Below are 14,539 nucleotides of genomic sequence, written 5' to 3' on the forward strand. Positions count from 1 at the left end.
GGGAATATCGTCAGACCGCTGGGTATTATCCACCATAGCCCACGGATACTGCATCGAATTCAACGGTTCCCCGAAGTACAGACCCCCACGGAACCGACGCATGACACCGGAACACCTCACTATTCTTCTTCAAGAAGTAGAAGAGCTACTGGAAGAAGAAGCTATAGAGGCTGTCCCCCCTATCTCAGGTAACAGAAGGTATTTATTCAGTGTACTTCCTTGTACCCAAAAAGGACTTAACCATGCGCCCTGTATTAGATCTGCGCCCAGCGAACAAGTTTGTCAAACCCCAAAAGTTTCGTATGGTGACCTTGCAGGAAGTAATCCCACTGTTATCACAGGGGGATTACATGACAACACTGGACATGAAAGATGCATACTTTCATATTTTAATGTTGCCAGCGCACAGAAAATACCTCAGGTTCAAGATAGAGAACAAACACTACCAGTTCAGAGTACTACCCTTCGGGATAGCATCTGCACCAAGGGTATTCACGAAAGTACTGGCAGTGGCAGCGGCCCACCTGCGCAGGTTATCCATCCCGGTATACCCTTACCTCGACGACTGGCTCATAACAGGGGATTCTTACGAAACATGCTTCTCCAATACCCAAAAGACCGTAGACCTTTTGTCCCAACTGGGCTTCTCCATCAACGAAAAGAAGTCCAGCTTAGACCCCAGCCAAATCAAACAATTCCTAGGGGCTCTAATTCGAACAAAGGACGGCCTCGTCTTCCCCTCCAACGAGAGGGTCCAAAACATGCGGTTTCAGATCCCCCATTATGTGGCAGGTCGAGAGGTGACGGTACGCAAAGCAATGCGCTTGCTAGGGATGATGGCGTCATGTATTTATTTGGAACCTCACGTGCGCCTGCACATGCGCCCAATGCAAGAGTGGCTCTACAGCCAGTGGTGTCAGGCCAGCGGACAATGGGACGATCTAGTGGTGGTCTCGCAGGCCTTGGTCCTCTCGCTACGGTGGTGGACAAAAGAAAACCTGTTACTAGGGAAAACTTTTGCCACACCCGCAGTGGAAGCCACTCTAACCACAGACGCATCCCTTACAGGATGGGGGGGCTCACCTATCCCATCAGACTGCTCACGGAGTGTGGACTCCGAGCTTAGCATCCAAGCATATAAACCTGCTGGAACTACTAGCGGTGTTCAAAGCAATGAAAGCCTTTCAGGAAAACTTACAAGGAAAGACAGTGATGGTCCTCGCAGACAGCACCACAGCCATGTACTTCCTCAACAAACAAGGGGGCACTCACTCTCCAGGACTGTCCAAGCTGTCCCAGAATATATGGAAGTGGGCTCTCAAACACATGTTCCTTCTATCACAACATGTACCAGGGGAACTCAATCTGCTAGCAGACAAACTCAGCAGAGACTTCCCCCTGCCCGAAGAGTACGAATGGCAATTGCACGAAGACATCGTCTTAGACGTCTTCACGCAATGGGGATTCCCAGAAATAGACCTGTTCGCAACCCTGGAGAACTCACAATGCCAAAGTTACGCCTGCAGGTACCCCCAGAACCAGTCCAAGGGAAACTGTCTGTCGATTCAATGGTCAGGGAAATTTGTTTACGCCTTTCCCCCCGACTCCCCTTCTCAACAAAGTGGTGCACAAGATGCACCAGGAACAGGTTACCATGATACTAGTGGCCCCAATGTGGGCCCGGCAGCCATGGTTCGCTCACTTGATGGAGATGTCCCTATCTCCCCCAGTGAAACTTCCCTGCCCGTACAACATGCTGTCACAGGACAAGGGCAGGACACTGCATCCATGCCCTCAGACCATGAACTTAGCAGCCTGGCTCCTGAGATCATAGAATTTGGACATCTACAGCTCCCACAGAGATGCATGGACATCCTCAGGGAAGCCAGAAAACCTAATACTCGCCACTGCTATTCTAGCAAGGGGAAAAGATTTGTCATCTGGTGTAGAGGTAAGAGCATCAACCCGGTTGACTGCTCTCCCACTAACATTGTTCTGTACTTGACCCATTTACTGGATTCAGGTCTAGTGTTCAATTCCATTAACGTCCACCTAGCGGCACTTTCTGCATACACCACTTCCCAACTTAGTGTCGTGGTGGAAGGTACCAGTTATCAAGGCCTTCATGGAGGGGGTAAAGAGAATACACCCTTCGATAGCTAACCCAGCTCCCGCATGGGACTTAAATGTGGTACTTTCTAGACTCATGGGCCCTCCTTTCGAACCCATGCACAAGGCAACTCTTAAAGACCTCACTCTTAAGACTGCTTTCCTAATAGCTATCACCTCCTTTAGGAGAGTAAGTGAACTACAGGCTCTTTCTGTACTACACCCCTTCGTAACAGTTCACAAGGATAAGGTGGTTCTACGCACACACCCAAGGTTTGCACCAAAATTCATCTCGAAATTTCATGTAAACCAGTCAATAGAACTACCAACGTTCTTTCAAAACCCTTCCAGCTTGGGAGAAAAAAGTCTGCATACACTAGATGTACGCAGAGCTGTCATGTTCTACATGGAAAGAACCAGACCACTGAGAAAGACTAATCAGTTCTTTGTCTCTGGCAGCAGGAAGAGAAGGAGATGCAGTTTCAAAGTCCACTATATCTAGATGGAGTGTGCAATGCATCACTCTCTGTTACACTCTTGCTAAGAGAGAACTACCCTTCAAGCCAAGAGCACATTCCACTCGAGGCACTGGGGCTTCCATAGCGTTCATTGCAAATGTTCCCCTTGAGTCCATCTGCAAAGCGGCTACCTGGAGTTCTGTGCACACCTTTACAAAACACTACTGTCTAGATGCACATTCTAGATCTGACTCCCAGGTGGGACAGGCAGTATTAAGACATCTTTTCTCTACTGTTCCTTCTCATAACCCACCGCCAACTCCGGGTACTGCTCGCTAGTCTATGCACAGCATGTGATTCTAAGCAGATTAACAAACATCAGAAGATAATGCATTACTTACCGTAAAAGCATTTCTGATGGTTGTATCTGCTTAGATTCACATGCGCCCACCCTTCCTCCACGCTTGGATGGAAGGAACATAGACATCCTTTTCTATATTTCTCTCTCTTTTCTGTACTCACTCACGTCTAGAAGGCTCCCTCAGGGCAGAAAAATACTAACAGAGGGACCTCGACGCGTGAGGGATTGTGGGTACAACGCACGTCACTATAGGGATAGTGTTACAGACACGCCTTGTCAACGTCCCCTTTTGCGACTACGAAAAACAAAATGCAATACTCCGCAGTGACCACTGGATGTCGGACCTATGCACAGCATGTGAATCTAAGCAGATACAACCATTAGAAATGCTTTTACGGTAAGTAATGCATTGTCATACTTTTAAGATTGGCCTCCAGCAATTCATAGGTAAGTAATAACTTGTATACTTTTAAGAGGGGCTACAAGCAACTCAAAAAAGTATTCACTCCAAGTTTAGTTTAGAAATGCACTAATGCAGAACAGGGAAAGAAAAAGCCCATAACGCTCGTGTAGAAGAGCACACAGTGAATCCTATTGGAGGGCTTTTACACTCATTCACTTCAGAAATGATAATACACTACCAACTGTAAGGCACTTCTTAACTTATTGTATTACAGAACCAAAGTTACTCAACAACTCATTTACAAGTAAATACTTTCAACACTTGTTACAGATTTCAAGACAGAAGCCTTATCATCCAAGTGCTTCCTTATTTCTAGAGCATTAGTGGTCTAGGTGGCAGCTCTAGGCAGGCCAGGATAGTTTTCAGTTGCAGGAAAGTCAGAGTTCCAGAGGATAGCTCTTTTTCAGACAAGTAAGTGTCACTTTAGAGTTGGTTGAAAAGTGGTTGGGAACTTCACAGAAGGCTCCCCATATGCGTTCCAGCATTAGGCCTGGGCAAAAGGTATGGGCAAACCCCCAGACACTTGAATCACCCACTCGGCCTCACAGGGTTCACACAAGACTTAAGGTAAGTCTAACTCAAGCCAGCACAGTACCTCAGCAGAAAAGAAGAGCTGCTAGGTGGATGCCTTCAGGATGCAGCAGTACAGGATCTGTTCCTTGGGTTCTTGGTCTGGAGACTGAAGAAATGGACACTGAAGGACAACAGGTGGCAGTCATCGACTGGGGAGTCTTCCGACAAAGGCTTCTTTGCAGCTTCTCGTGGCTCTGTGGATTTAGCGCCCTTTGCAGGTACCTGATGATAAAGAACGAATATTGCTGGTCAGATTCTGTTCACTCTCTGTCCTGCACTCTGGTGAGGGGACTTCAGTGATTTGAATTGTCGCTGGATGTCCAGCAGGAGTCCACCAAGCTTCGAATGAAATCAGACTTTGTAATATGTTGCACTGCACTCTGGCTCAAGGTCCCCTGGTATTGTTATTTTGCAGCCCAGCAAGGTCGCAGCATATCGAGGGATGGCTTGTTTTGCAGGTCTTCCCAAGCCTAGTTGATCTCAGCAGCCTCAAGGTAGGAGTCTTCGCATTCGGGACCCCCCAAGTCTCTTGCAAGCAAGGGTTACTTCAGGCTCAGGTTACACTGCAGGCTCTCTGATCGCTGGAAATAGTTAAAGCCGTTGTTTCTTCATCTTCCTCTTCATATTTGGTTCTAGTGGTCGACTTGTCAGCAGCTTCCAGGATCGGAGTATTTATCGGGAACTACAGCACAACCTCTGCAAATTCTTCTGCAATTTACAGAAAGGGGCGGTCTGGCTGTACAATCTGGACAGCCAGCTCCCAAGTAGTAACTGTTTCCTTTGAGGCAAGGTGAAAGACAAAGGGCTGCATAGTTTTGGACTCCTCCCTTGTTTCCTGCCTTCTCGGACCCACTGGAGCCTTGACGCGTAATACAAAGGAATCCCACAGAAGACAAAACTTCAAGCACTGTCTCTCCTGCCTAGGATGGCAGAAGAAAACCCAATAATCAACAAGCAAGCAAGAAATGGCAAAAAAAGGAGCCCACCATTCAAACGGAAGGTGCATTACCATGGCTGATTTGACAGCCTTCGAGGAGTAATGACGTCATTAAAGTGATTTCACTGCCACAGGCCTTTCAAGTTAACTTGCAACTTTACAAAGGCGTGGGGGAGCCCCTCTACTGAAAACGAACATGGGTCAAATACCCAGTTCTATGGAATTTCTTCCACTCAGGATGGTCTACACCCACGTTTTAGCTCACTTTACCCTTCCCACTGCTGATGAGGCCCAACTCGGCAGAATCATGTGTCTTTGGTTGCTGATGGTACTCTTGTTTAGAAGATATTTGCCTAACATTTTGGTGCTGGACTGCCCTTATGGGTGGGGCAAAGACTGATATGCAGATGGATATGTCTACTTCGGTGAAGGGTGCAGTGAGCAAAAAACATGGTTGTAGACCCTCCTGAGTGGAAGAACTTCCACAGAACAGGGTATTTGACCCAAGTTCATTCTCCATGGATGGGCTCCCACACTCCTTTGGAACTTGCAACTGTAACAAAAATTTTACTTGGCAAGTTAGAAAGGGGTTATTGTGTATCTCCCAAGCACTCCACATAAGGTGGGTGTGCTGGCTCACTATATAAAATGCAAAGGGGGTTCGAATCGCACTTTACCTCTTGGGAACAATAGTTCACCCAAGATATAATACGAGAAATTACAATGGGAAGCCCAAAGGGGCAACCCAGCCTAAGCCCATCAAAACACACCCAGTATGGAGCCATAAAAAGGTCACCCATAAAAAGAGCAAAAGACTAGATGAGAGGGGAAAAAGATTCCCACTCACCTAGGAACAAGGACAAATAATTACCAAGTCCGAGAAAATTGTTCTGGGGTTGACACCGGTCAGGAAAATGTATCATTAATGTGAAAATCTGAACTAACGGAGGCCTTCAGTAGAAATCTGTTCCAAAAACAGGTCAGAGATCCATAGATTAAAGGGGATTGGGAGGTTGAGCAAAACGTTGAGTGGCCCTAGAATCGACAGACTAGGAATTCTGTCTTGGTGCCCACGATCTGCAGATGATGTGGATGTTGAGAGACAGACTTTCTCTACTTCCCATGGGTCTGCCTCATAGGCCTATTTATTGGGGTGATAACTCTGTCTATGCTAATCGGATGTGTGGCAAGTCAGACTCTGGGACATCATGTTCATGGATTTGTATTATCTTCGCTTTCAAGTAGTCTGACCCCTTGGCCAGCTCCAAACAAAATAACAAACTAAACTATGAAAATTAAGTCTAAGTGATTTCCTTTTTCTGAAACTCAAATGTTCGAGGGAAGGGTATTCTTGTCAGGATGAATCAAAACATAGTCTTTAGCCAAAATCCTATACTAGCCAGCTACATTTATAGAAACTAACACACAGAAGACTAAAGGGTTCAACAGCTAAAAAGATGCTTAACTGCTACAGTTCCAGGTTTTCTCCCCTGGATAGAAAGTTCGTCAGGTGCTGCTGTAATTGCTAGATGTTCCAAACTTAGTCCCAAAAGTCTTATTTGAAACATTTCAGTCTTTCTCCCGACACCTCAGGGTGCTGTTTTCAGGAAATACCTCGATTCACCACAGATGATAGAGTAACAATTGGACAAAGACCCCCTTTTTGGCCATCTAGAATTTAACATGGTGGTTACTTGGAGTTGGGAAAGGTTTGTGGATTGGTCATGGATTACCCCTACATTGTGAGGTTGTGGATGTGTTGTCCTTCCTTCCCAACTACCAAAAGGTTTAGCTTGCTGACATTGCTTAGCACAGGGTAATGGAGGAATAGTGTGGACTAATTGTGCACTCTGTTTGGCCAAGGGATGTTTGGACACGAAATACACATGCTGGGTATAGGAGCTAAATCCCTGCAACCTTCCGATCTTGATGGACCCTCTGATGTGGTCCTTGCACTCTGCAACAGCATTTCATATTTGCAAGCCTTTCCTTTACTGGCATGGACGTAAATGAGAATATTTCACCCCATGCACTGAGCTGCATTGTGATTGTGTATTTTCCCCCGTCTCTACACTGATGAATAAAATTGTGTTTTGTGGATTTTATTGTTGAATTATTGGTCTGAACCAAAAAAACATGTTAACAAAATATTTTGATGCTGTCAGCACACATGATTCTAAAAAGAAATGATCGTTGTTCCATGTGTGCATTGCATATCAAGTGGTTACCATTTATCATTGGGTTCATCAAATAGTGTATATTAGTATAGCTCTTGACAGTTCAGTACGATAAATACTAAACAAAATGCTACATGCAGGTATAAGCTTGAAAAACTGATGGTGTTGCATCATAGAGCAAATTAATTGGCACTGCTTTCTTTTTATTGTACTTTTAGCATTTATATTAGTTTATAATAGATGAAATAAGTTTTAAAATGTATGCACCATTGTAAAATAGGTCATCTTATTAGTTATTTCACAGATTGTTTTCAAAATAGTTATGTAAGAGTGTTAATCTTCCTTTTTCAGATTGATGAGCAGATTGAAAGCATGTTTAATTCCAAGAAAAGAGTGAAGGACATGGCAGCACCTGGCGGTGGGACTTCCAATGTTCCTATGCCAACTGCCGGAAATGCTGAAAAGCTGGAGATTGCTAAGAAGCTTGCTTTGAGAATCAATGCACAGAAGAACCTAGGAGCAGAGGCACAGGTAAAATATGCATGCTTGTGGGGAACCATTAGCAAACAATTCAACTCAAGTAAATGATTTGGATCTTCTGTGTAATCCTGTGTATGTGCAATACTTGTCATGCCATTTGTAATATCAGCTGATACATGATGCATCCTTTGCTGTGCTTTGAGACCTGGTGTACCCAGCTTCCAACACATTTTGCCTCACATCACCAGAAAGCCTAAAAGCAAGCTGTTCCCCTCTACTCCGTAGTGTGGCACTAAATGGAAACGGCACTGCCCATACACAAGGTTTTAGCCATACCCAACATGTTGCATTACCTTTGTGCTGCAAAGTAGGCACTTAGTCAAATCCCCAAAAGGATTCCGAATTCATGTTAACCTACTGTACAGAGAATATTCTCATATATACTTGAACGCACTTGATGAGTACTACATTGGTAGTGCAGCAGTTTGAACACAGGACTAAAAAGAGGGCAGCCTTAGGATCTGGGTGAGAACCATTCCTTTGTTGCCTTTGTTGTGATGTGAGCTGAAGTACCAAAGTACAATTTTCCACCTTAACCTAAGGGATGCTTGACTATTTTCATTTGAATTACCATACTGTTGCTCTACAATGGCCTAGAATTAAAACATTGCTCGATTGAACTGTGTGCTACTGTTTGTAGAGTTAAATCTAGGGCGGACAGATTTTATCTCCATCTCCATCTACATTTCTGTTTCTATCATATTGTGTATTGGACCTAAAAGTTACATAATAAATTTGGCAGACAATTGAAAGCAAAGACGTCTGTAGTGCTTGTGTGGTGTGATGGATACACAAAACCCTAGCTATTGTTAAATGAACAAGACAATGCTGATATACATGTGAATTCTAATCAATTACTTAGATGAGATAACAAGCACGATGCTGGAATACTGTATTAATGATAAGAAATGGTGTAATTGTTTGGTTAATGTACATTGACACCGTAAGCCATATCATCAAAACAAAAAAATAGACAAAACATGGGTTCCATGTAATAATGTTGCCACAAAAATATCGGCATGCAAAAATATCGCCGAAAAATTGTCGGTTTTTGTGGTGACATTATTGCATGGAACATGCGGGGGACACCCCCGCAAACCCCCAATTTTTTTTTTCATTTTTATTTTTTTAATTTTTTTATTTTTTTTGTTGCCATATATATGGTCACCCAAATAATATTGCCACATATTTTCCAAGCGATATTATTTACGGCGACCATATATGTGGCGATATTATTACCTGATACTAAAACATGTGACTCGAGAAGTAAAGGTTCAAATGTAGTTTATTTACAAATAGGAAGTGATGGAATTAAATGGCTATCTGGAATAGTTATTGATTTGCATAGAATTGTGGTTTCCTCCGTAGGACTGGCCTATATCAGCAGTGTCCTAATGGATCAAATAATAAAGTGGGGATACTGTTCTCCCCCAAGCTTCTTGAAACACAGCAATCTCAGGGGTATGGCACCCAGCAACATATTTGCCTCGGTAACAGTCACAGTAATAGCCGCTTCTTTGTCTGAAGCTGCCTTTACTGCTCGATATTTGTAATACAAACAATGACGACAGTGCCTGCCTTACATTTTGCTGATCTAGGTTTACAGTGACCCTGTTCGTTTTAGAAAGTGCCCCTGTTTTCTTTAAGGGATTTAGCCAGAACCTGTCGTCACGCTTTTTGGCTTAGTCCTTCACAACACCCGCCCTCCCATCCTTGTATGTGTGTTCAGAAATCTATCCTTGTTTGCAGATTCCTATCTTTTTCAATTGGAGCCCCCCTCCCCCGCTCCCACCCCCACCCAACCATTAGCTGCAGATGGTTTGTGCGATCCGGGACGTGTTTTTAAGATTATGGGCTTTTTAAACCTCACTCCCTGGCTAAACTCCATTATTATTAGGGCTCTGTTCAGTTCTTATGGCTTCAGGAAAGATTTCCCAGCAATGGGATACCCTTCCTTTTGCTATTATTTTGAACCTTTCATTAATGTAACAGAAAACAAAAGGAAGCCTTTGTGTTCCATTTACCTTGCTGAGCGCATCTGTTTTGGGGGTCAGTGATCCGTCCCTATGGCTGTCAGAGCAGGAGAACTATGTCTTCCATTTTAAAGTTCTTTGTTTTTCCTGCACACATCATGTGAAGTGCAGTAGGTACATTTTGTGTCCCTGTAACTTTGTTTTTAGTAACTTAGTGGTTACTTGCATGATGTGTCCAAGATTAACTTGTGGCAGCAGATAATTGTGTAGTGTTTTTTATAATCGTGTGTGTGTGTGTGTGTGTGTGTGTGTGTGTGTGTGTGTGTGTGTGTGTGTGTGTGTGTGTGTTGTGGGCGGGCTGTTGTGGGCGGGCTGTTGTGGGCGGGCTGTTGTGGGCGGGCTGTTGTGGGCGGGCTGTTGTGGGCGGGCTGTTGTGGGCGGGCTGTTGTGGGCTAGGCCTGCCTGGACTGAGTTTGCATCCAAGTTAGGGGTGTCTGTTTCTGGGCAGATGCAGTGGCCAGAGGCTGTCCAGGATTGGACGGCCTGGGCCACTTTGAATGGTGCAGATCGTTGCCGTTGGTGGGATGTGAGCAACTCCAAGCCAGATCCTAGATAAAAAGGGACTCGCGCAGCTATTCATCAGATCATCATTGGAGCCATGACACCTACAAACGAGAGTAGCCCGCTGAAGACCCTGAACTTGTCATTCAAAGACTGCCAGCATCCCTTTCTTCACTTGCCCGCAATGGCCTGCCACTCTGCAGATCTCCTGAAGACCTTCATCGTTCCTTTGACCCCTGGCCCTGTGGGAAGAACCAGTTTTCAACCTCTGTTCGAAGATTCAGCCACTGGTAGCAGTCCTGGAACCATCCTGTGCGCTAGCCAGGCGACCTCTTGGGCTACTTTGCTGCAACGGTCACCATCCTGAGTTGATTTTTGCGACTCTACACACTCAGTTTATGGAACAAGAAGCATTTCCCTGTAGTAGCAACTCTCCACCACGAAGACAAACCTTGCAGGACCAGTTTCTTTGTTCTCGCCATGAGTCATCTTCCTCCATTTTCTTCAACTGGCCATCGCTGTTCGCCGCCTGCATCACCTACTGGGAGTCCACTGAGGTGGTTGTTATGATGAATTTCTAGAATCTGGCGTGGTGGACAGACTTTAGGAGGCCACCCTAGTTGTGATGAACTGGGAACTCTTGAGAGGTCAGCCAAAATCCAATCAGGTAAGTGGGTGAGCAGTCTAGGCTTTGTCTCCGGATTGTGAGTGGGTTCAGGGGCCCTCAATCAGTCAACACAGTATGGCACACAATGCAATTTAGACAGTCAAATATACAAATAGTTATTTATTTTAGGCCTTTTGAATACACTGAAAATATGAACAGGTAGTATTTACCATAGGTTAAAATATACATTAGATAATTTAATCAGCAAAGCAGATAAGTATTTTAAATGCAGTAAATGATGGGAACCAAATCACAAGACAGTGTCCTAACTTAAGAAGTCCAACCCCTAAGATTAATGAATGGGGCATTGTGCCCAAATGTCACAGGAGCCACACAATGTTTCTCACCAGAATGATTTCTCTGCAGGTAGGATTCAATAGTCTTGTGTTGGTGGTTTTTTTTCCAGTTCTACAGCAATGTTATCATAGGTACGTACAAGTTCTCCTATGTTCCAGACCTAAGGCTTACCCAGGGGCAGAAGATCCGACCCGGGCTCGACGACCAGTGGTGAGTAGAATCGAGATGGGAGAAAAGGGGTCTGGTTCCCAATGTTATCCTTTGGAGGAGAGGCGGTTGGTGGGGCAGGAACACTGATGCTTACTTTTACACCCCCCGCCACCCCACAGATGACTTTGCGGCCCATCTGGGGTCTCTGGGGGCTTGATCTTCCACTGTTTGTTCTAGTGAGGGGTGCCCAGGAGTTGCAGGTTCGAGGATTCTTTTGGTTGACTGAAAACGAAAAATGCAACCCTTTTCAGAGAAGAAATGCTGAATCTGCTAACCCAGACCCCTTCAGGACACTTCACAGATTGGAGGATGGCAACGGTCTCTGCACACAGGCGACAACAGGTGTGCTTCCAGTCGCAGTCATAGCAGCTGCTTCAGGGCAGGTTTCCCTGACTCTGGAAATTTGGGGAGAAGGCTACTTGTGGTACAACCTAGCGACCACCAACATTCCAGACTTTAATTTTGGGAAGGCAGTGGCTCTGGTGAGGTAGCCCATGAGAGAGCTGGTCAGTCCACTGAGCAGTCCAGGGACACTTCCGAAGGCACTGAAGGGCTGCATTCTTGACAAGGCATTGAGTTTAGTTGGTCCCAGTAGTCCAAGGGAATCTGGGCCCCTTGAGGAGTCGTCTTCGGATCATCAGCAGGCTGCTCTTTGAGGGATTATTGGCTCCTATGCAGAGCTGCTGAAATAGCTGCAGAGGTCCTCTTCTTTCCAGAATCGGAGCTGGAAGCTAGTCCAAGACCACCAATGGTAAGGATACATGTTCAATCTGGGACAACTACTGATTTCACATTTGTCCCAAACCCAGGCTTGTCTCATGATTCCTGCCGCCAGCCCTCTGCGATACCCGGTTGAAGCCAGGCCACAATCACCTATATGGCCCCTAAGGGCCTCTCCATCCTCCCAGAGACCCACTTGGAGTCAGACCTGGCACCTGTGGCACCAGGCTCACACACAGCCCTAAGATTCACTTGGCATTGGACTTGTAATGCATTGTGGACAAGATGGATGCCCCCACATAATCCAGTTCCTTGAACTGAATATGCAGTCTAGCCTTTTGGGTGTGGTTCAACCCAGGGATACAGCTGCCTTAATTTAAAAAAAGCGATTGCCTCAGCCCCCGTGCCATCCCGCGATCCCTTTGCTGCCTTAATTTAAAAAGTGATTGCCCCAACCCCGCGCCATCCCGCAACCCCATTGCTGCCTTAAAGCATGTGTTTAAATGCCCCCAGACCCATCGTGCGTTGGGAATCTCCCGGCACCCCTTCCTGGTCAGCCACCCGTCCCGCCCCCACCCCTGATTGGCTGTGCCTCTGCCATACCAAGCCCAACAAGCCGCTTGCCCTACCCGCCTCCCTTTCCTTTGCTGACGCAGGTGAGTAGCTGTGACCCATGACCCCAACCCCTGCGCCATCCGCGGCCCCATTGCTCCCTTAATATTACACCAGCCCCTGCGCCACCCCAACCCACCACCCCATTGCTGCCTTAATTTTAAAAAAGCGATTGCCCAACCCCCGTGCCATCCCTTGACCCCATTGCTCACTTAATTTTACCCCAGCTCCCGCATTGCTGCCCTAAAGCATGTGTTTAAATGCCCCAAGGGCCAGCGTGCGTTGGGAATCTCCCGGCACCCCTTCCTGGTCAGCCTCCCGTCCCGCCCCCCACCCCCGATTGGCTGTGCCTCTGCCACACCCAACTATTCATAACTGGTCCTCCCAGGGCAGCCCTCTGCCCAGCAGCCCCTGCGGCTAAGGGCCCAAGGCAAAGGGTGCCTCCTACAGTAGCGGCTCCACAAAGTGTCTGCAGGTGTCAGCAGGAGAAGCCAGTGAAGCTAGCAGCGGACAGACACCACCAAAACTGTAAGTGTGGCATGGGTGGGGTGTAGAGCAATCACTCTACTCCAGAAAGCCCCTGCCACTCTACCTTACCTTCCCATAATGTAAACTGCCAAATAATTACACCATGCACACCTAGAGAGATCCGAGCACCAACCTAATTCAATGCTGGACTGTAAATTTTGTCCTGCAAAACTTTCTAGCTTACATGCATTAATAACTAGTACCACTCCTAGAAACAATGGTGAAAATTAGCCACATTGAGACGGGAGTAACAATGTTAGCATTTCCCACTCTTAGCTTGACTTTTGTGAATAATAAACGCTCAAACGGAATTGTGAATGTTGGCATATGCCTCTCCTAGATAGAATTAGAACTGGTAGCATATCTCTCACGTTGGTGCATTGTGAATGATAGCCTGTCCCACGCTTAGTTGGAATTGCGAAAGATAGCATGTACCACATTAGGCACAATTGTGATAAATCGCATGTGCCCTAATAGCGTCACTGTGTTAAAGTTGAACTTTGAAGTATGCCCTAATAGCGTCACTGTAGTAGAAATGAATTTAGTAGGTATTCCCAACATTCACTAGTGTACCTGGCCGCATACACTTTACTGAGTACCACAATATCCCACTACTACGCTTACTCTCTCCTATACACCACCATTCAACTAGAACACAGCAGTACTATGACACATTTGGTAAAGCTGTTCTCATACTAACATTACCCATCGAACTACCCATCATACTTATAAAACACAGATAGCTAGCACACACCGGCTAGCTTAGGCGTCTCCTCGCGCCTAACGCAGCCAAAACTCGGTCTGAATGTCCACCCTCCAGACTGAACACATTCAATTGATCTCCTCAGCACCACACCTACCGTTAAGAAGCAGCTATCATGCAACAACCACACCAGCTGCACACATACCGGCTGCGCCCACGCACTTTACGAGACTCTCTCAACTGACTAGAACTGCGGTTCCCAAGGGCGTTCAACCTACCAGCGCCTTGAGATCATACCAATGGTACGTACGTAAGGCGCTATACAAATGCAAAATAACATAACATACCTGAAGGCTATCTAAACCACGGCCAGGCTGAGAAAAACGCTTTGCGTTTCTCTGCACCTGTAGTGCAGCGTGACACTCACAGTGCTCAGATCGGTCTCCTGAAGGCCGCTTCCTTTCCAGCGCACCTGCAAGAACAAGAACAGCATTAATAATAGACTTACCTTGAAGAGCATCCAGCTTTCATCCATTGCTCCTCCAGTCCTGCGGGCAGCTACGGCAGTGTCATCTCCATCTCGGCAAGCCACATGCTAGGGAAGGATAAATGAACAGAAGAAAAGACATTAGTAAGCATTCTGCATATCT

General features: G+C 46.1%; 1 protein-coding gene across 3 annotated transcripts in view; it reads left to right on the forward strand.

Annotated features, from left to right (window-relative positions):
- The window catches only part of DDX46 (DEAD-box helicase 46), a 1,330,317-nt gene that overhangs the window by 1,141,404 nt on the left and 174,374 nt on the right, over positions 1-14,539 (forward strand). For all 3 annotated transcript variants that reach the window (XM_069652574.1, XM_069652572.1, XM_069652573.1), the window contains exon 19: positions 7,430-7,609. In XM_069652574.1, the coding sequence (XP_069508675.1) occupies positions 7,430-7,609 (180 nt within the window). The remainder of the gene's footprint in view (positions 1-7,429; positions 7,610-14,539) is intronic.

The sequence above is a fragment of the Ambystoma mexicanum genome, chromosome 3p, assembly GCF_040938575.1.
Source record: "Ambystoma mexicanum isolate Mex_15411 chromosome 3p, UKY_AmexF1_1, whole genome shotgun sequence".
Classification (NCBI taxonomy): Eukaryota; Metazoa; Chordata; class Amphibia; order Caudata; family Ambystomatidae; genus Ambystoma; species Ambystoma mexicanum.